General features: G+C 27.9%; 4 protein-coding genes across 6 annotated transcripts in view; 3 read left to right on the forward strand and 1 right to left on the reverse strand.

Moving 5' to 3' along the window:
* The first annotated feature begins 1,639 nt into the window (after positions 1 to 1,639).
* Positions 1,640 to 4,121, forward strand: LOC100158749 (mannose-6-phosphate isomerase). 3 transcript variants are annotated; one of them, XM_003247234.4, is made up of 7 exons: positions 1,640 to 1,791; positions 2,279 to 2,628; positions 2,685 to 2,826; positions 2,901 to 3,071; positions 3,222 to 3,389; positions 3,566 to 3,768; positions 3,836 to 4,121. In XM_003247234.4, exons 2-7 carry the CDS (start codon positions 2,299 to 2,301, stop codon positions 4,037 to 4,039), a joined length of 1,218 nt encoding a protein of 405 aa, XP_003247282.1. In that variant the 5' UTR covers positions 1,640 to 1,791; positions 2,279 to 2,298; the 3' UTR covers positions 4,040 to 4,121. The 3 variants fall into 3 exon arrangements, with proteins under 3 accessions (XP_003247282.1, XP_008187107.1, XP_001950664.1); XM_008188885.3 differs by having other exon boundaries at positions 1,649 to 2,189; positions 3,222 to 3,338; XM_001950629.5 differs by having other exon boundaries at positions 1,652 to 2,189.
* A 983-nt stretch (positions 4,122 to 5,104) lies between these two features.
* Positions 5,105 to 6,308, reverse strand: LOC100167589 (NADH dehydrogenase [ubiquinone] 1 alpha subcomplex subunit 2). The gene is made up of 3 exons (XM_008188884.3): positions 6,123 to 6,308; positions 5,948 to 6,054; positions 5,105 to 5,729 (listed from the first exon to the last, which is right to left on the reverse strand). Exons 1-3 carry the CDS (start codon positions 6,203 to 6,205, stop codon positions 5,644 to 5,646), a joined length of 276 nt encoding a protein of 91 aa, XP_008187106.1. The 5' UTR covers positions 6,206 to 6,308; the 3' UTR covers positions 5,105 to 5,643.
* Positions 6,309 to 6,506: 198 nt separating this feature from the next.
* LOC100165556 (CG42231-like) lies at positions 6,507 to 10,309 on the forward strand. The gene is made up of 3 exons (NM_001162741.1): positions 6,507 to 6,830; positions 8,075 to 8,335; positions 9,885 to 10,309. Exons 1-3 carry the CDS (start codon positions 6,740 to 6,742, stop codon positions 10,040 to 10,042), a joined length of 510 nt encoding a protein of 169 aa, NP_001156213.1. The 5' UTR covers positions 6,507 to 6,739; the 3' UTR covers positions 10,043 to 10,309.
* Positions 10,310 to 11,427: 1,118 nt separating this feature from the next.
* Positions 11,428 to 21,534, forward strand: part of LOC100159306 (transcriptional regulator ATRX homolog) — a 33,126-nt gene continuing 23,019 nt past the window's right edge. The window contains exons 1-4 of the mRNA XM_029486408.1: positions 11,428 to 11,470; positions 18,437 to 18,558; positions 19,111 to 19,215; positions 20,375 to 20,508. Of these exons, the coding sequence (XP_029342268.1) occupies positions 11,428 to 11,470; positions 18,437 to 18,558; positions 19,111 to 19,215; positions 20,375 to 20,508 (404 nt within the window). The remainder of the gene's footprint in view (positions 11,471 to 18,436; positions 18,559 to 19,110; positions 19,216 to 20,374; positions 20,509 to 21,534) is intronic.

A 21,534-nucleotide genomic window follows, 5' to 3' on the forward strand; every position in this document is an offset into this window, starting at 1 on the left:
TTTTTTTATTTTTTTATTTTTGTGTCTGTCATCACCTTTTAGGACAGAAAAAGTGCTTGGATTTTCTTCAACAGTACCTTTTCTGATAGGAAAGTGAATCTAGTTGGTACTTTGGGGGGTCAAAAGTAAAATTTTTCCAATTGTTTTCAAAAGCAATTTGAGCTGTGTACAGACATTATAAGTTTTCTATTTTTTTAGTTTTTTTTCTATAAATATCAATAAAGTTTTATCTATTGGGCCAAAAAGTGTAAAAAATTAATACAAGGCTCCTGATACATTGTTACAATAGCAGTTGAAAAATATTAAAAATACATAGGCACAATTTTTTTTTATAAGCATTTGAAGTTGAAATTTTGACAAAATTTATCAAATTTAAAATTGAATAATTATTTTGTAGTTAAAAATTTATAAAATGTTCAACTTTTATATCTAAGGATTGAAAATTTAAAACAAGATTCCACGTAAATATTTAATTTTGTTACCAAAAATCCTAAGAAATACATAAGCACAGTTTATTTTTATAGTCATTTTAAGTTCAAATTTGGACGAAATTACATATTAAAAAACCTGGAATAACTATTTTAGTTATTTTGTTGTGATTATATAATATTATTTGTGGGTACTTGAAACTTCTAAAGTATACTATTATATATCTATGATAGTACCACGGTTTGTTGTTGATGTATAACGCGTTACCTAATGGATATTATGATATGATTAATTTGAAAATTATTAATAATACTATAGATAAGTATACCTAAATATGTATGCCTTATACCTAGACTGACATACCGTCTCCGCTCAGAATCGTTTTTCTTATACAATGATATTATATAATTGAATTCAAATTTAATACTATCATTATACAGTGACCCACTTGTAACCTACCGTATAGCAGAGCGACATCCACTTACCCACCTTTTTTTTTTTTTTATTGGACATTATAGCTTCGACAGCATAGGTCATTAGCTTTTCAGAAATATACAATTACATATTATGTACTTTTAAGGTTTTACAATATTAGTGACTTATTTCTATTATTTATCATATGTTTTTTTCTAATTTTGATGCCTTGAGGAATGATATGATGTTTTCTGGTATGCAGTCAGGACCGATGATCTCGTACAGGTTCGATGGTATGCTATGCTTTTTTTCTTTCTTCCTCGTTGGATCTGCACTCGGTAATTAGGTATTTTACTGTGAGGGTCGTTCCGCATGCGGTGCATTCAGTTGGTGTTTGGTTGTTCATTAGGTGTCCATGTGTGAGGTGTGTGTGACCGATTCTTAGTCGGGTTATTATTATTTCTGTTTTTCTGGTTGTTTTTGTTGGTGGCCAGGGATTTATATTTTGTTTTATTATATTTTATTATATATTTATTATATTTATTTATATTTTTAATAATGTAATGGGGACGCTGTGTATCATTTATATATTATTTTACATGTTCCCCGTTACAGATCCACCCCCGCCGGCCTGATAATTGATAAGCTTTCAATTGCCAATATCTAGACGGTTTTTTATAACATATACCGCGCATGTGCGTAGTACATCGGGTCCTGTTGATCAGCGCATCCTGTCAAGACCACGCGAACTACACTCTTGTTCCGTCTATTTAGTATATTAATATGACGTGTAACAAGATTTATGTCGTAACCATAATCGTATTGCGTAACCAAATATTTTTTATCTATAATCGTGGTTATCAGATTGTTACTAACAATTTTAAATTTTAAATATGAATAGGTTATTAAATATTTAAATAGGTAGACAGCCTGAGTGGCGCCTGACAGGTAGTGTATTATTTTACAATATTGAACAAAAATACAATATACACATAAATACGCACAACACATTAATCCTATACAATACGATTGTGTTAAAATTCCAATTATAAATAAATACAATTCGTAATCTCGACTTAAATAAAAAATATCATGATTTATCTTAAATCGTGTATAAAACCTATCGATGATGTGTTACTTGAGTCATGAGTGATATGCCTCTACTCATTACTGAATAAATTTATTATTTATATTTAATCATATGCCTACTTCTAAACATCTATGGTTTACCGCACGAATAAAAAACAAAACTTATCTATGGCATGATCTAATTGGTCATTTATCATTTTACGTGTAACTTATTTGACTTTGACTTTACGACTATCAAATTTTTTCTTCAGTCTGAGGTAGTTTCATTATATTATTATTATTATTATTAATATTAATATTATTGTAGTTGTTCTATCCATTTTAAAAATTTATTTTTATTTTTTAGTTAAAGAAAATTTTGCAACCATGCTTGAAGTTTTTGAGTTGCAATGTTTTATTCAAAATTACTTGTGGGGGAAAAAAGGTCTTGCGAGTGAAGTTAGCCGTCTGAGCTTAGCTGGCCAACATATAGATTCTATAGATGAAAAACAGTTCTATGCTGAATTATGGATGGGCGCTCTTCATAAAAGTCCTTCGTTAGTAAAAAGCTCTGGGCAGAAATTGAGTGAATGGATAAAAAGAAACAATGAAGCGTTGGGCGAAAAGTCTAGATTGAAATTTGGAGATGAATTGCCATTTCTGATGAAAGTGTTATCCATAAACTCGGCCCTTTCCATCCAAGTACATCCATCTAAGGTAAAAATATATTGATAAGCTGTGTCAACATTATTATTTTTACCTTATTAATTTAGGATTATGCTGAAGAACTACATAAACAATATCCTGAACTATATCAAGATTCTAATCATAAACCAGAAATGGCTATTGCACTTAGTAACTTTGAAGGTCTTTGTGGTTTCCGTCCATATTCTGAAATTAGATTTTTTTTAGAAGGTATTTGACGTTTGTATATTATGTTTTTAAAATATAGTAATTTTTATCATAGTGATTCATTTTATGTCAATTAGAAATACCGGAATTTAAATTAATTGTTGGATGTGACCTTATTGATCAATTTAAAAAAGATACTACCAATTCACAATATTTGCTTAAGGACATATTTTATAAGTTAATGACATCTGAAAAAGGAATTATAAGCCAAAACCTCAGCAGCCATAAAAAAAAGCTGCAATCGCTATGTAAGTAATATTGTTTAAATGAAATCATCAGGTTTTAAAAGTATTAACATTTTTTTATATTATTTGTTTGAATGGCAAACAAATAAACACTGAAATTAAAAATGATGTAATTTGTATTTGTATTAATGTGATAATGAAATTATATTACAGGTGATGATAAAAAAAATGTATTCTTAGCAAAACTATTTAATCAACTCGATTGTTGGTATCCAAACGATGTTGGATGTTTCTGCATATATTTTTTAAATTATATTCAACTCTCACCAGGTCAAGCAATATATTTAGGAGCTAATGAACCTCATGCTTATATCTATGGTGGTCAGATTTCTTTAATATTTTAATTCATTATAGTTAAATGCTTCAAAATTGAATAACTGCTTTTAGTAACAACTTATAATTTATATTATTATGTATTTAGGGATAAAGGGATAAAAAAAAATAATCTTCTATCAATCTTGTAATCTATTGATCCTATTAAGAATGTGTTTGTTTAGATTGCATCGAATGTATGGCTTGTTCTGATAATGTGGTAAGAGCTGGGTTGACTCCAAAATATATTGATGTAAAGACACTATGTAGAGTACTAAATTTCAATGGGGCACCAGCTGAATCTAAGTTGTTTTGTGGAGTTAAAGAAAACTCTTATACAACACTTTTTAGACCTCCTGTTCCTGATTTTGCAGTGGCTTGCATTAAAGTACTTGAATACAAAAAATAAAATAAAAATTAATAAGCTAACTTATAAATAATTTTTTATTTTTAAGGTTCCCGCAGATGAAATTTATGAATTGTTAAAAAGAGATGTTGCTTCTATAATTATTGTTGTCCATGGTCAAGGCAAAATAACTGCGCCACAAGATTTGATATTATCAGCAGGAAAAGTTTTCATGGTACCAGCTAATGTCATACTTCAAATACACGTAGGATTTGAGTCTTTAGAATTATATCAAGCATTTGTAAATTTATAAATAAAATAGGTAGAACAATTATTTGTTCTATACAATTTGTCTTAGACATTCTTACTAAAATATACTAAATTGTTATCAAATAGATATTCTTTTTCTTTTACAATATTAAATACTTATATTAACCTTTAAGTTTTAGATGATTTTAAAACTAATTATAGTAACAACTAATAATATTTAAAATCTTAACTAACTTCACATGAATTTGAAATTTAGTTTTTATGAGAAAAATTAATATAATATGTGGATATTAAAAAACTATTAAACTATCATGACGAGAAATGAACGTTAAAATTTTATTTTTGTTGAAATTGGTGTTTAAAATATAATATTTTAGGTATAAAAGTGTACTAAGAAGCCTGTTACTATTTTTATTTTAATATTCAATTTTAAAATAAAAGTTGAAATTTAAATCTATAAAATTGGTTTTCACACATATTATGTACTATTATTTAAATATTTATTATGCAATTTAGGGCCAGTTGTACCATCTCTGATTAAAGTTAACCGGAGTTTAATCGGCCGAATTTGCCCGGTTAAATATCTGTTATCAGCTGATTAAGCTTAATCGTAGTTTAACCGTGAACGGTACAACTGGCCCTAAGCTTGCTCGTTTAAATCAGAATAAATAGATGGACTTGATAATATTATATAATCCCAAGGCTAAGCTGGATAGGCCATTTGAGCATTTCAGAAAAGCGCTACTTGAAGTATGGACCACAAGTCACAACAGTTCAGGATCAGTATAGTCAATAGTATATTGATATACACTATGGTACTGTAGTTTTCTTTGATTTATTGAATTATACTAGTACTGTTTATTCTTACGAGTATACTATAAGTTTATTTTATTTAAACTGGGTTAGTTCATACAGATATTGACGTTTTTTTTTTAATCGATCAGAAAGTAGATAGCAAGATAAGAAAAATTATAATTTTTCTTTAACTCGTTCACCGCAGATCACACCAAATGGCGTCGTGTTCCTTGTTATTAAATGCCTTTGCACTACAATTGGTTCAGCGTTACAATTAAATGCTCAGGATTGTAGAAAATAAAAAACAAATAAATTTAAAAATTAAAGTTGGTAGGTACAATTTCCATTTAGTGTTGCAACTATGTTAAAGATATAATTAATAAACATATTATGTCACAAATTGTTCTGAAAAAACTTTGAACAAAAATTCAATATTTTTGGCCTGGTCTATAGTTTACATTTGACATGTCAGCGACCCAGCAACATTAGAATTCCAAAATATTAAATGTAAAATTATGACAGATGGTAAATAAGTGTTCTTAATTACACGGATTGGTTGTTAATTATTATTTTTATGAATGATAATTGTTTTGGTATTTTGCAACAAACATGAATAATGAAATGCTTTTAACAACCAATGTATTATTTTTTTTAAAGAAAAGAAGATGTTATTCATAACTAGGTTTATAATAGTTAAGAACTACAATTATTTGTTTAACTTAAATGATTTAAAAACAGTAATAACTCAATGTCATATTGCTCAACAGACTACAAAAACTAAAATATATTAGTATAATATTTTATAATATGTACATAATATTAAAATAACATTATTTCTCTTTTACCAAAATTTTATTGTTTTACTAATCCTTCTATTTTCTTAAGTACATTATCCGCTGATTGATCAGATAGTTGTTCGCTTCGTTCTTGTCCAAATTCTAAATAAGTAAAATATATCATGATTTCATAATGACAAATATTTATCCTAGATTATCATACACATTATAATAATATTGATTACTAATTTAAAGACAAGCAGATGTATGTACAACCAATATAATATTGATCGACCTTTATTTATCCTTCCAACATTGCAATTTGTGTAATTTTTATTTTTTCACCAAGTATAATAGAAATGTTGTCATATGATACTCACCAAATCTAGCAAACACTTTTGGTTCCACACCACTGCATTCGCGTACTAATATGGGAAACTTTGGATTTGCTTTTTTCATCGGTATATAGTATTTTTCTATGAACTGCCTGCAAATAGTTAAACGTATTATCAATCAGAAATATGTACCTATTGTTCATGCAACCGAAACACTAACCGGACTCCTTTGCTTGAGGAAGATGACTGACATAAGTGCAATCGTAGTTCTTTTAGGTGGCTACCAAACTTAATCGCGGACATGATTAGATTCGGGTAAAAAAAATATGAAAAAGCCAGCAACTTGTAATTAGCTACTTAAAAGTCGAAAAGCGAATATGGAAACAATATGAAAGTATGAAACTAAATCATTTTCAAACGATAACACTTATCAACAGAACGAATATTGATGATCATATGGAACATAATTGTCGAGAGCAATGGTTTTATTTGTTCTTTAGATGGCGCTGTCGTGTATTCACCTGTCAAATGTTAATTTGATCATTGACTGAAAGTTTTTTTTGATAAATAAACACAGATAACAGAATTTCTAAAAATTTCTAACGGTTGTCCGCGGTTTCGAGTTTTCCACTTAGATATCCTTTAACTTTTAAGTTTTAATGTTAACGTAATATTAATTAATAGTTATTAGGTATGTAATGCGTATAATAAATATATAAGTATATTCTTATATTATTACACATTTATTCGCATGTACATTTTAAATTAAAATATTACAAGTTTAAGATTTTCATTTTCTTCTGATTTAAATTATATCAGTTACACAACTTTTTTTTGATGGAATTGGACCAAGTTGTGGTATTACGTCATCTCAAAGAATTAGGGTATGAAAATGTTGAATCTCATTTGCTTCAAAAATTCATGAAAGGTATGTAAATAATAAAAATATAAACATGTTTTTTTATTACCTATGTTATTAGTTGTGTACAAATCAATACATTACCATATAAATTATTAATACACAAGTATATTTTATAATTTTTAGGTCTGGGTCTTAATGTAAGTTTATAGAGGTAGATTACATAGTTCCCCACGTATGAATTAATATTTGATACCGTCAATAAACGATGGCGGCACCGCAGAAGCAATGCGAAAGCAGATCCCGCGGCGTCGTCGGTTAAAATAGAAAAAAAAAAAAAAGATTACATAGTTATGCGCACGAGTGCTACGAATAGTGCTTTTGCTGCACCTGATAATTTATTTTTGAATATTTTTTAAAAGGCTTGTATGAATTATTTTAAATTCAAATTTAAAATTTGATTGTTAAATGTTGCTCAAATGAAAAATGAAAATAATATTTATCAATGGTAGAAGTTTTATGGCATAAGCGTTCACATGGAGTCATCATGGTAGAAACTTGACTGCAAACTTCCCATCAACAATATTATCATGATTGTCAATAATTTTATTACTTTCTTACTATAGTAAATGAGGTTACCCCATCCAAATTAGTTTTTATGACTTAGGCGTGAATACGAATATAATTTATGTGTATGTGTGTGTGTTAATGTGTTATGTATGAGTGTATGACTACCCTGCCAGATATGTCTGCACGCTTGTGAATGATGGTACATATTCGGACACACTAGTCAACGATGTACCTACATAATTATATTTACAGGCAATAACAATTAAATCAGGGCATTGGGCACATTAATAATTGCCCATAATCAAATATTTATTATCATACAATCAAATGATACAAGTACATCATTTTTACCCCTCACACCTTTGGCTCATGTCATAATGAGGGAAATAAGTGAAAAATGTGGACTACTTATTCTTTGTTGGGTCGGTTAAAAGTGTACGCTGCACCAGACACAAAATCCTGCACATACCTATGATAGTCGATAGATTAGGTTGTACTACAATAACTACTATAATGTTTGTCAAACTTATAACTTATAAGACTATTGATTACAAATATATCAATTTATGAATTTAATACTATTTGTTTATATATTGTATACCTTTAAACATAATTTTTTTTTAATTTCTCAGGTATATATTTGTTTTTGTGTTTAGTTTTATTAATATGAAATAATTCTAATTTAAAGTTAAATTTTTTTTTAAAATTAATTAATTAATCTATGTATTGTATTTTTTTTTTAGATTTAAAAAAACTTATCAAATATGAAAAACATAAAATGCTAGTTGAAGAAAAGGAAAATTGTAATGTTGGTTTAAACAAAATAAGTTTATTAGAAGAAAAACAAGAAATTTCATCAAACAATTATTGTAAAAATCAGTGCTGTAATAAAAAAAGTAATGATGTCTTTGAAAGGTTGTCACGCCCAAGTTCAAAAACAAAAATATGTTCCAAAGCAGTATCAACAATAGGAGTTCAAACAGATTTACAAAATACAAAAACTAGTAAGATAGAAAATGTGACTTCATACCTACACACATAGGCACAAATAATAATCTTAAGACAAAATGTAGGAAATGTTTGGGGGGGCTTTGGACATTTTTGGGAGGGCTTAGCCCCTTAAGCCCCCCTATTTGCGCCTATGCCTACAAAATTATATGTTATTGTTAAGGTGTTTATATTAAAGAAGCACACAACATCAAAAAAAAAGTTTTTGAATTTGAAAGAATGTTCAATTTTAAGAATAATGGTATAGATTTTACGTTTCTACTCACATTATTCAATAAGTTATGAGCAATTGAAAAAATATGCTTAACATCATTGGGCCCAGCTCATCGTAATTACATATCTTATACATGTAAAAATTCCTCGCTTCACACAACGATTTACCAACCTAAAAGTTTTATTTTTGAAATTTAGTTTACGTATAAATGTGTGATTTTATGTGTTTAAGTATCAGAATTTCAATATTTTGAAGTAGGGTCATTGGACCCCCCTTCTATCATGCCGTCCCATCTTGTATACTTGTACCCCCCCATATTACCCATCATATAAATTATTACATATTGTATATATTCTCGTTTTCTAATAAAAAAAATATTAATAAAAATATCAGTAGAACGTTTATTTTAAAAATCTTAAAAGAGATATATTTGAATTTTTATTTTATATTTAAATGGCCACGACGCCTAACAAAGATTTATGAATATTTAAAAAACTAAACGTTATATTGAATTTCTGATACTTTTATCATATAAACACATAAAATCACACATTTATACGTAAACTAAATCACAAAAATAAAATTTTTAGATTGGTAAATTGTTGTGTGAAGCGAGGAAGTTTTACACATATAAGGTAGGTAATTAAGATGAGCCAGGCCCAATGATATCACACGGCTATTCTACATTTCTTAATATCTCTTAAAGTAATCATTTTTTTTACATCGGATTTTCACCAAATCATTTAATATAGCTATACCTGCAATAATTTAACATTTTAAAAAAGTTTAAGAACATTTTTTTTGTGTTGTGTGCTCCTTTAGGGCTCGGATTTAAATGCTTCTTAAAATGCACGTATAACCTAAAAAACACAAAAAAATGAATTTCCCAGAATTGACGACAGATTTCTTCAGAAACCGAGATAAATTTGTGAATTGTTTTATTTTAAAACCAGATTACCTTATGTTGTTTTAGTACAATATGTGTATTTATATATTATATATATTTTTTGTAATATTACTAGGAATATGTTAAATAATTCCCTAAAAATGTTTAAAAATGTACTTAAACGTCAAACACTTTAAATATTGGCCCAAAAAAGTTTGTTGTTAGCATAGTACGTACTTGAAAATCATTGCTTGATTCCAGATAAAAAGAAGCGAATGCATCAACATCCAAACCCTAGTTATTATTTATTTAAAAGTATTCTAAATTAATATTGAAATACCTATTTAATTGGTTACTTTTCTGTTATAAAATTAAAATCTAATAATCAAATAGTATAACATTATTAGTTTATACCTATCATCTAATATATAGGGTATGATTCTAGGAGAGAACAAATATTCACAAATTTTAAAAAGAAAACAAATGGATCCAGTATCATTACATCAATATTACCAAACAGAATGGCAAAATCATAAAGTACCAGGTGAAAAAAATCATAATGATCTACGATGGAAAATTAGACAGACTATGATACGTAAATAACTTAATTTTAAGTTAATTTTTCACTTAATGTTAAGACATTTCTAGATATTTGACTTAAATTTATATTAATACATAAATGTTTTTCAATTCACAACATTTTAAAAATATATATCTATTTAGAATTTCTATAGGTACGGCTCATATTCATTGTATTAAATACTTAATGCCACCAGTGATTATATGAGTATGGTCAATGATGCACTATTATTAATATGTGTATTAATTGAAATTATAAATATAAAATAATAAACTGAAATCTTTGTAAAATTAATAACTGTCTTATTATTTATCTTTAATAATTATTTTTTAGTGTTATACATTATTTAAATTTTATGATTGTTATGGTAATCAGCAGTGTTGTAAAAAATACTTTTAAAAAGTATTTGAGTAATTTCTCAAATACTTATAAATTAAAGTATTTAAAATACCACCCAAATACTATCTATAGTAAAGTATTTGAAATAATTTTCAAATACAAAACGAAAAAATCAATTTAATCCTGAATCATTCATAATATATTATATTAATCGAACATTTGAGTGTTGCATTTTAAGAACATTATTTGTTCAAAATGTTTATCTGTCATATTTGTTCTTTTGTATATTGGTATATATTGGTAGGTACCGAAAACGTACTGTTGCGATCGTCGTCGAGTGTCGACAGACGGTTTCTCGGAGTAAAAAATATTTAGTTAAGCTATTAATGGACGAAAACTAAAACCGATATAGAATTGTACATAAATTATAAATATATATAATATTATTATGACATTATTATGATATTATTATTATTTGACGATGAAAAGTATTCAATAAAATAGTATTCAATAGTAAAAAAATGTATTTAAAATACCGTTCAAATACTTCAAAAATAAAAGTATTTTAAAAAGTATTCAATACAGGAAAAAGTATTTGAATACTTTTACTCAAAGACTTTACAACACTAGTAATCAGACTATTATGAAAAATGAAGAAAATTAAATAGTTAATTTATACATTTATACGTATAAAGATAACTAACTGTTAAACCCTGTGTTACATTTTTAAGATTTTCTATGCTCAAACCAAAATTGTAGCCTCGATTGTAGCACATATAAACATTAAAGAAGTTAAAGTTATCAAAATATATACTAATGGCATAAAATATTTTAAAAATTGTATTAAGTCTAGAAAATATTGACATAAATATTAAGTGAAAAATTTTTACCAACTAGACATAATAATTTACCAACCAATAACCATGACAAAATAAACATTTATTTATTTATTTAGTCATTTATTTTGTCATGCCAATAACAATATCCTCGAAGTTAAATTTTTCTACTACATATTATCATTTATCAATATATACGATTAGAATATTGGATTTTTCCGCCATAATCCAGCATGGCTATGCCGGTAACCGTGAACGAGATACCGGCTACCGCTGGTAAGTGATATAACTAGCGTTTAGTTTTGCTAACCTAACTAACCGTGCCTTCGATAATTCAGCGCTGCTGTAAGCGTGATAGATGTGATAAGAAAGTATGATGAATATGATTGTGATTGACCAGCATGTTTCTAACCTGCTGGAACCGCTGTTTGGTTCGCTAGGTTGTGATCATTATGATGAATTAAAAAACGTCATTGTCCTATCACAAGCAGCGTAGTTTTGCGCTGAATTAAAAATGACAATTTATAGTTGCTGACGAAGCGTTGCAGCAGCGCTGAATTATCGAAGGCACGGCTATTAACAGATTATATATAACAGATTAAATCGTGAGCAGCACGTCACAGTGGTCGTGGTACCACCATAGAACCACCGAAGCCGGCTAATAGTGACAAACGTCTGTTTGCTGCCATAACCTAACATTATATAAGAATAAAAATAAAAATACAGTTTGTCTGAGAAGTATCTAGACAATTAAGACAATTAAAATGGTACTCAATATTGTTAAACTAGGTTCCAAAACTTACATCGTTCATGAATCACCTGGGCTCAGAGTCTAAAATAATACTCAAATATGAAATAATAAAATATTAATATAATATTGGCCATTATCGTATTGTATATCTCGTGCTGGCCACACTGTTTCTGCGAATAGTGAGATTAGGGAGCTCATGAAAAATTAAAAATGTTGAAACTTGAAATGTTTGTTGTTGATCTTGATGGGATAGAGTGGCTAGAATTGAAACATGATTAAATAAACATGTTGACCGTTGTTGACCATTTGACTGTTGCAGAGCGTTAAGCTGTAGTCTCGTACATGTTTTTCTTATGTTTTGAAGTTTCAACGTCCTCAATATACAATCGACTTGTGACTATATTCTACAGGGGTCCACGGAGTCCGGAGTTCCCGCCTCTCCATTTTATTGTTTACCTTTTCCGAGTTACCTCTACATGCAACTTGTGAAAAACTGAATGGTAAATAACATTATAACTTTAATAATCTTTTGATCCTTTTTTTTCAATTTAATGTTTTTGTTGATGCGATGTTGATGAAAAATGTCTGATGTGTCTAATTCCGAACGATATTATAGAATTACCTATTTAATACTAAATAATGTATTTACTATTTAGTATTTAACTATATTTTCTTGATTCTTAGTTAACACTGAGATACATATTGACACATCACACAGAGTGCATCATAGTTTCTGTACCTATGTATAACCTATAATTAGATTGTTCTAAATTTTTATAGTTGCACAATACCTATAATTGTAAGCACTCGTTATATTAGAATGTTATTAAATTTCAGTGCATTAGTTTATTGGAAGTCTGAGTTGATTGGTTTCTAATCCATCATAATGGACACTGTTTATCCAAATGACGATGAAATCAAATTTCGCAAAAACAATTATGGAGGTAAATACTATTAAAAACAAAATTCTAAAAGAATACCTAGGTATATATTCTATATTATTATTTACATTTTTTTAATTAAGGCCGGTTCTTACAATGTATAGTTAAGTGTGATAACGCTGACCGGCAGAATTTCTTTTGTGTTACCGATAGACTTCTGCAGATTAGTCTTAACCGACACTTAAACTTGACATTTTAAGAACGGCCCTAAGAATTGGTTTACTTATACTGGTATTTTATTTTGTATTTATATAATAAGATATTAAATATTGTTATTACTAGTAAGTGAATTACTTACTTTCTAACTTTTGAACTTTAAGTTTCCGAGAATTTTTTCAAACAGCTTAAAATTTTTAAACAGCTTCATTCAGCATAAAAAACCACGTATTTAAAAAAAAAAATTGAAAAAAAAGGGTGTCCGGTGAAGTAGATTTATACCATGTGTTTTTACCAGTGGCGGATCTAGTAGGAGGGCAAAGGGGGCATTCGCCTCCCCCAATTCTTGTAGTTTTCCTTTGTTTTACACTGTGTTTAGCCAATTTTGGAACTTTTTGTACTTTTGCCCCCCCCCATGCCCCTCCCAAAATTAAGCCCTGGATCCGCCACTGGCTTTTACCTATGTGAAATGAGTAGATAATTATTTCTTATTAAATTGTTAAATTAAAAATATGTATTATTGGTGATTGAAAGCTTCTCAATTTTCTGATTGGTGGGGGGCTGGATCTGTAACGGTGAACTGGAAAAATAACATATAAACAATATACAGTGTCCCTATTACAGTTTATCACTTGCAATCGTCAATGCCGGTTGATTCTTTTATCCTTGAACTATTTGAACTCCATAGACCTATGGCTATAAAGATCTTAATAGGTCTATGTTGAATACTTACTATTTCAAAAAGTATAAATCTTTAAAAAATACATTTTTACATGGTTTCTAGTCGTTTTAAAACAAAAATGTTCAAAATCATATTTATTTTTTATCTATAGATATTTTTTTAAGTTCTTACTTTTTAGAATTACAAGTGAGATAACATACCGTTTTAATTTTGTATTCCATAGCACAATATTTTTCTAAGTATTTTGATACTTATTAATCAAATTTAGAGTTTATATTTTATAGTTAATTTCATTGAGTAGAGCGGTACACAGTTAACCCACAAAATGTTGGTCCACTACTCTGTAGTTTATTAGTTATAACTTATAAGTATTAAAAGTTTAGATGAGCGGAGTAGTCCAAAATTTTACATGGTATCCGCGTACCTATACGTACTACTTCACCTCTCTCATCAAAACTTTAAACTCATATAACTCATTAAGTACTCATCCTAAATTCAATTTTTGTGTATCGAAACACTCAGAATAATATTCTGCTTTTAAAGATGAAATTAAACCAGTATATTATAGGAAATTAAAAAAAATATTTGAAAATATAATTTTTTAATAAAAATGTTGTTTTCTAACAATTTGAAACGGTGAATGAAAAATATTTTCTAAAACAAATACTTTTAAAATTATGAGTGTCCTACGTTAAATAAATGAATCACCCAGTATATTTTTTAAGTGGTTATCTTACTAGTTAATAAAATATTTAAGTTCTATGTCTGTTTAGGTCAGTTATAATAGTAATTATAGAATTATAATGTTATAGTAGTAATAGTTATTGCTAAATTTTCTTTAGTAGCATATCAAAACTATTGATTAAATCAAACTTGGATTTTTTAAATATTAATCAAACAGCAAGGATTAAAAACGTTTTTTATAGGGTGTAGCTTCTTAATCCGTGATCCATGGACACAAGGAGTGCTCTAGAATGGTCTATAGATGGGCAAGGGAATTGGGGTCATGTTAAATGACAGATTTTTTAAAATAATATATCAAATTATTTAATATGTTAGGTTTATTCTATAGATGAAATATTAACTATAATATACCTACTACAATTATATATTTTTATAAACGTTAGTACTACTGACACCAATGAACATTAGTCATCAAATAATGACACTATAATTTAGCTTAGACCTAAAATTAACATTGAAGAAATATTCAGTAATGATTTATTCTAAAATACATTTCGCTAAAATTTGAAAATAAAAACCAATTACACCAGCATATATATTTTATTTCATCATTTCTTCAAACAAAACTGTCATAATATTTGGTTTCCTTTTAATACGTTTACGTTTTGAATCAAATATTAATTTTTTTCCTTTTTATGTCATTAATAATAATATATGATTTTCGTTTTGGTTCCCTAACCTTTTTAATCCGTATGAAATATGAACATAATATTCACATGCGTGAATGTGTACATATGAGTGAAGAATGAATAAGCTATATTATTTATAATGGATATAATTTTCAAAAGTCATGATTTAGCTTTACAAGTCGAGTTACAAGTGCTATGACTTCAGACTTTACCTATACTGGTTTAACTGGTTTAAGTATCACCTAATTGCATATTTGCATCTGCAGAGCAGACTGTGGCTGTATGAAATGTTTAATATTGTGCGACTCATTTTGGGGTGCTCTCAGAAGCGGGGTAAGGGCGTCTTATTGGTTTACTCTAAATTCATGATTAGAACAATAATGTGTTTATGTGTTCTGTGCTCGGACCATGAAGACTAGAGATATATAGGACCATAATATGTCATTTGAATATGTTCGAACATACCGTGATTTTGTGTTCAAAATATTCCCGCTAAAATTGATGTTGTCATAGCCAGTGTTAATAGAAACCATAAATAAACAATTTTTTTTAAAAAATATGAATAAACAATTATATTACTAATATTAGTGCCTAGCTGGACCTGTGTACTTCATTGCCCGTTAAAAATGCCAGCTTTCTATGATTCGAACTTTGTTAAATTCGTTTATTTAATATTCGGTGTATGATTTTAAACATTTTCATCTTGAATCTTGAATCTCAAAATTCTTGTGCAAGCACCACTTTAAAATGAGAAATGTAGAAGATATTTTTACCGTGAAAATTGCAAGTCTTGAGCTATCATCACAGATAAAATGAAAATTTAATTTAATCTGTGCTATCATTAATTATTATCTACATCGATCAGTCAGGACCATGATTTAAGATAATACTATTGTTATGTTCTGTGTTAATACACCATCGATTATATTATACATTATACAGACAAAGAAAATATATTATATTAGCCATATTCAAACTATTCTGTGTTATAGCAATCCCACGCCCGCCCCATCGGCTTTACCCGTGGGACAACCGGTTGATTATGAGAACAGTATATTACGCGAGGTGGGTACGTAATTATGAATGATTTAATAACACGACAGAACAATAAAAAAAAAACAACACATTGTTTATGATGTGCATGTGTAGGTTCCCTGGAAAACGAACGAAAAATTAGCCTTATGAATAACCATTTTTTTTTATATACTTTTGACCAAATATAATATAGGTACTGTACCTATATTATATTTGGTAACCTGTAACAGGTCTAAAATTATATTCAATCACAACCAATAGCAACTTTACAATAAACAAAACTATATTATTTAGTTTATTTTTCTTGTTGTACAGCTGGTGCCAATGTTGTATTTTTTCCGTCCAGTTTCCTACTTTTCTGGTGGATTTTCGTAAAATGATTCCGTTCTTTTGTGACATGATTGATAAAAATTTTAAATCTATTCAAATCAAAAATCTATTGTAAACTGGTTGTTAGATGAACTCTAATTTTAGGTACTTATTATAAGTTGTAAACAGTTATGTATGTAAAAGTTTAAAAAATATATATATATTTGTAGATTTTAATTAAATATGGCCTTGCATTATAAAGTTGATTTATTTATAATCGGTACTAACAATAGGTAACATAATTTCCGGCTCTAATATTTTGATGGTCGTACATTAGGTACATTTTAAGTAAAATATTCCATGACAACTTCAAAAATGAAAGTATAATCAAAGTTGTTAATCCATTTTGTTTGTTAATAGATTCTGAATGGATTTAGCATGTTTTGAGTACAATATATGGGTCAATTTTGTTCCAAGTCATTGTTATAGTTGTTCAAAAATATACTAGACTTTGGACAAATGTAAAATACCAACTAAATGTAATTTTTTTATAATATAGGGTTAGAAACTCTGATAGAAAGACCTCTGGTCCAAAATATAATGTATATGATATTGTGAAGGCCGTAAAAGACAAATTAATTGGAAAAAAAACTTACAAACAAGTTTCAGAAATAAAATATGGGGTTTCAAATAATTGGTGTATATTGGGAATAAAACCTCCACTAAATTGTAATGTTGTCCTATAGCTAGGTCTAGAATGGACATCTGTGTGAGAAGAACAAAGTTAAACTTCTAGTAGGTTGGCGAATATGAGAAAAATAATTAATTAATTACACCCTTGAAAGATTCTATACCTGATGATTAGTATTATAATTTTATGAAGAGGCATCCATCTACTTCATTTAAAAAGCCAGAAGGGTAGCAGAAACTCAGGAAAAGGTTAGGTTAGGTTAATGGCAAGGTTATGTTAATTTTTAATACTAATCCATCTAGACTGAGAGCTAATATAGGGGAAAAGGAAAAGGCTCTTAGTTGAATATCTGGAGGATCTGGACGAGAATCAATTTTGGTTCTAGTTTGTGTAGCGGCAGATGGGGCATTTTTATCCCCATTAATTTGGGACACAAAAGACTGAAGTACCTACATTTATTTGTTTGTATTTTTCCTTAATTATTTTATTATTATAGGTAAATACCTAAAAAAAAAGTGTAATGCTTATTTTATGTTTATTATTAATACCTAATGGACCTAAAAGACTTGTTATTTTATAATGTATATATAAGAAATTACGAAATTTTAATGTTTAATCTGCAAGTTACAACAAATTTAATAAATAATTTGAATTAGAAATAATTTTTATTTTATTTTTTTCACATAAGTTTTTACTGCTTATTTGAGCTTTTTATGGAACTTATTTAATTACACATTCGAGGAATTTTTAGTACTTTAACTAGTTTGATAAACCACAATGAATTAATAGGATGTCAGTGCACTATTTGTTTTTTCTCTCTGGCCCATGCGAAACATAAACAAGACGCATTTATGCAGAATCATTTTTTCTATATTTTTAAGTAATCTAAGAGTAAACTCACCCATTACAAAAAAGATTGATAATAATATTTTTGAGGGAATTACATATCGATTTGTCAAAATATTGTCTCAGAACAATTTAATCATAATTTCAATTTACAACAATTTTAGGTTTATTTTAAAAGTTGAATATAAAGTCTAATAACAATAAAATATAAAATCGATATGTCATTCCCTCGAAAATATTATTCTCTATCTTTTTTGTAATAGGTGAAATGACTCTAAGATTACTTAAAAGTACAGAAAAAATGATTCTGCGTTAATGCTGTTTTGTCTATGTTGAGCGTGGGTCAGAAAGAGAAAACAAATAGTGCACTGACATCCTCTTAATTTTAAAATTTTAAAATTTGTGTTAATTATTACTGGTAAAAATTTGTATCTAAATTAAATTTGATGTTTTACTAGATGTTGAAGATATTTTGAACAGTGAAGTTAAATGTACAATTTGTAACGATGATCTTTTACATGAAATTATTTCAAAGAAAATGATAATGGTTAATCGAAGTCATCTATTTTTATGTTGCTACGTAAGTCTTATTTATCCTATTTATAAAAAGTATACGTGGATAGTGGAAAGCAAGTGATGTAACCAGCAAAAATGATTAAAATAATAATAGTTTTGTTAAAAATGTATGATATAAGGAATGTAAAATTTGTTTGTTCAAAATATGAACAAAAATGATTTGAACCATATGTTATGTTAGTTGGGGAAAATGTGTATTGATTATAATCAGTTAAAATGACGTTGGCAGTGTAGGTATATCACATGGCAACCATTAATTCCACCATTTACTGTATACTAATTGAATGTGTAAAATTAGTTATTGTTAGATAATATACGTACCATAGTTGCTATTATAATTGTAAATTGTTATATATTTGTTATATGTTATTATAGTTAAATTAATTATTTTTGTTTAAACTACTAGTTCTAGACAATTCTTGTTTAGTTGTATTTGTTTAGTTATGTGTGTATTCCATTATTTTTAGCATTTTTATTAAAATACAAGTAATACACATATTTTTTTTTATATTTTTTATATGTTTATATGTTTTTAATTAAGTTTTTTATTTTTCAGAGCTGTTTTTACAAACTTTGTGAAGGAAATAAGTTTAGTTGTATCTTGTGCAATTCCAACAAAGATCTATCTAATTGTACAAAATGCAATCTTAATGTTTGTAATGTAATTAAACATTTTAATTAAAATCTGTTATACAGAATGATTTACCGAGCATGGTTCATCCCCATTGTTTCTTTAATGACAGATTAATTCAATTCTGATTTTTGGATTTTAAAATACCATATTTTCAAATTCATAAGATTTTTTTGTTCTGTGGCAAATTCAAAATTTTTTTAAATGAAAATCCCTTTTTTTACTGTAAATTATTTAGTGAATAATTTTATTATTTCAAAAATGTTGATGTACCACCTAATTCAAAATTTGAACAAGTAGTTTATAATGATAGTATACTCCGGCCCACGAGAGTCCATATGTCAGAACGCGTCCGTCGCTGCGCATCGGTTCCCCTTCCATACGCTGAATCTACCGATCGGAAACCGGCCGGCAACGATCGCCGACAGTCGTGTTTTTATGACCCGCTGTATTCACGTTGCCGAGTGGTGGGAACAGCACTATGGTGGGAGAAAATTTGGCCGGCAGCTGTCGCGACCGTCAGTATCGATGCGCGGTTTACGTATGGACTCTCGTGGCCCGGAGTATAGTCTTAAAAATACTTTTATAATATTGTATCTAGTATTTACACTTTATACACTATTTATACTTTATATTTTACAAATTATAAATGTTGATAGATTTACATTACTACAATTTTCAAATCACTATGGGGATACACAGTAGCGTAACTAGGATTTTTTTAAGGGGGTGATATACAATTTTTAATACATATATTATGACCCTCATATCACCCCATAGATACGCCCATACACAAACCCATTAGACCTATTATCTTTAGTACCTATACTAAATTAAATAACTCAAAAACTACTCCTTTGAATTTTAATATTGGTTGTAAAATTTTCAGAAAAATTATCCGTTAAATAATTTACAGTACTATAAAGGATATGGCACTCATTTGAAAAACAAATTTTATCTGTACAGAACACTCAAGTGGTACCCAACCTCTCCATAATTTGAAAATTTATTATATACATATAAAAATTTCAAAATCACATTTTGAATACCTGAATTATCGAAAAAAAGGGGGGTTGAGCATGTTTGTAAATCGCCCTGTATATTATACTTTAAGTGATATGAAAAAATATATAATAGGTGTATAATTTATATTTTCAAAGATTTTTATTAAATTAATTGAATTTTTTAGCGTTGTGTTCAAAATCAAAAAATTGATAAATCATCTATTGGTGTTTTAAACAAATGCTTCAATTGTGCCCCAAAAATGTTGTGGGAAAAAAGAGGTCAAGCTGCTAATGTATTAAAAGTATTTTCTTCTCAACTGTAAGTAAATGCTTGGTATAGTATTAATATTCTAGTTATTTATTTCTATAACTATCTTAGACAAAACTATAATTTTTGTATTAAAAAGTTATCCTATTACTCTTATTGCGTTGATGAACGGCAATCTATGGTATATGTGAGACGTCAATTGTTTTCACAAAATCATGCCACTGTATTATTTTACTTTTAAGATGTTTATGCAGTGCTTTATTTACATTTACTTTAAAAAAAATTTATAAATTATTTTTTTTAATTATCAATATTAAATTTACTTTTATTTAAATAGATCGTTCACTAATACAATATTTACTATTGATTAATTGAATTTTATGTGCAAAATAATTTTGCAGAAATAATCTTGTGTTGGCTATTGTAGTAAACTGATCTATTATCAAACTTAAAGTTGTGAATATTATTTATGTTAGTACATTTGGTTCTTACAATATTAAAATGTTTGTGCAAGTGATGGGTATTTAAAATTTACTCTTTTAAAATGCTCATATATTTTAGAGAAATGAAATATTGTAAAAAACCACATATAATGTTGCTAACTCTAAGTTAGATAATAGGTTTAATATAATTTAAATAATAATGCTGATAATACAGATTTGCCATGTACTTGTACCTTGTGGGTCAGAAAAAGAAGACAAATAATCTGCTGACACCCTTCTGAGGCAGTATTTCATTATCTAACCTGTTCAGAATTTTCATTTTATTCTCCAAATTAAATTTTAGTGCTTAAGTAAATCCATTTATTTAGTCATTAATGGTAGGTAACCATGAGATGAGTTTAAACTACGTCTATTGTGCCGTGTACCTTTCATAGATTCTGATTGGCTGTTGTAATCATGGTATTATTCTCTAACCACAATCTACTAGAAAATTTCCTGAGTTAGGCCGAGTTCAACTTTTGGACATAACACCACAGTTGACATAGCTGTGAATAGGCTTATACAGGGTGATTGATTAAGCGTAAAACACTCATTATCTCAAAAAGTATTCCCTTTTTTTCAGAATTTTTTTTTT

This window comes from Acyrthosiphon pisum, chromosome A1 (genome assembly GCF_005508785.2).
Source record: "Acyrthosiphon pisum isolate AL4f chromosome A1, pea_aphid_22Mar2018_4r6ur, whole genome shotgun sequence".
In the NCBI taxonomy this organism is placed as follows: domain Eukaryota; kingdom Metazoa; phylum Arthropoda; class Insecta; order Hemiptera; family Aphididae; genus Acyrthosiphon; species Acyrthosiphon pisum.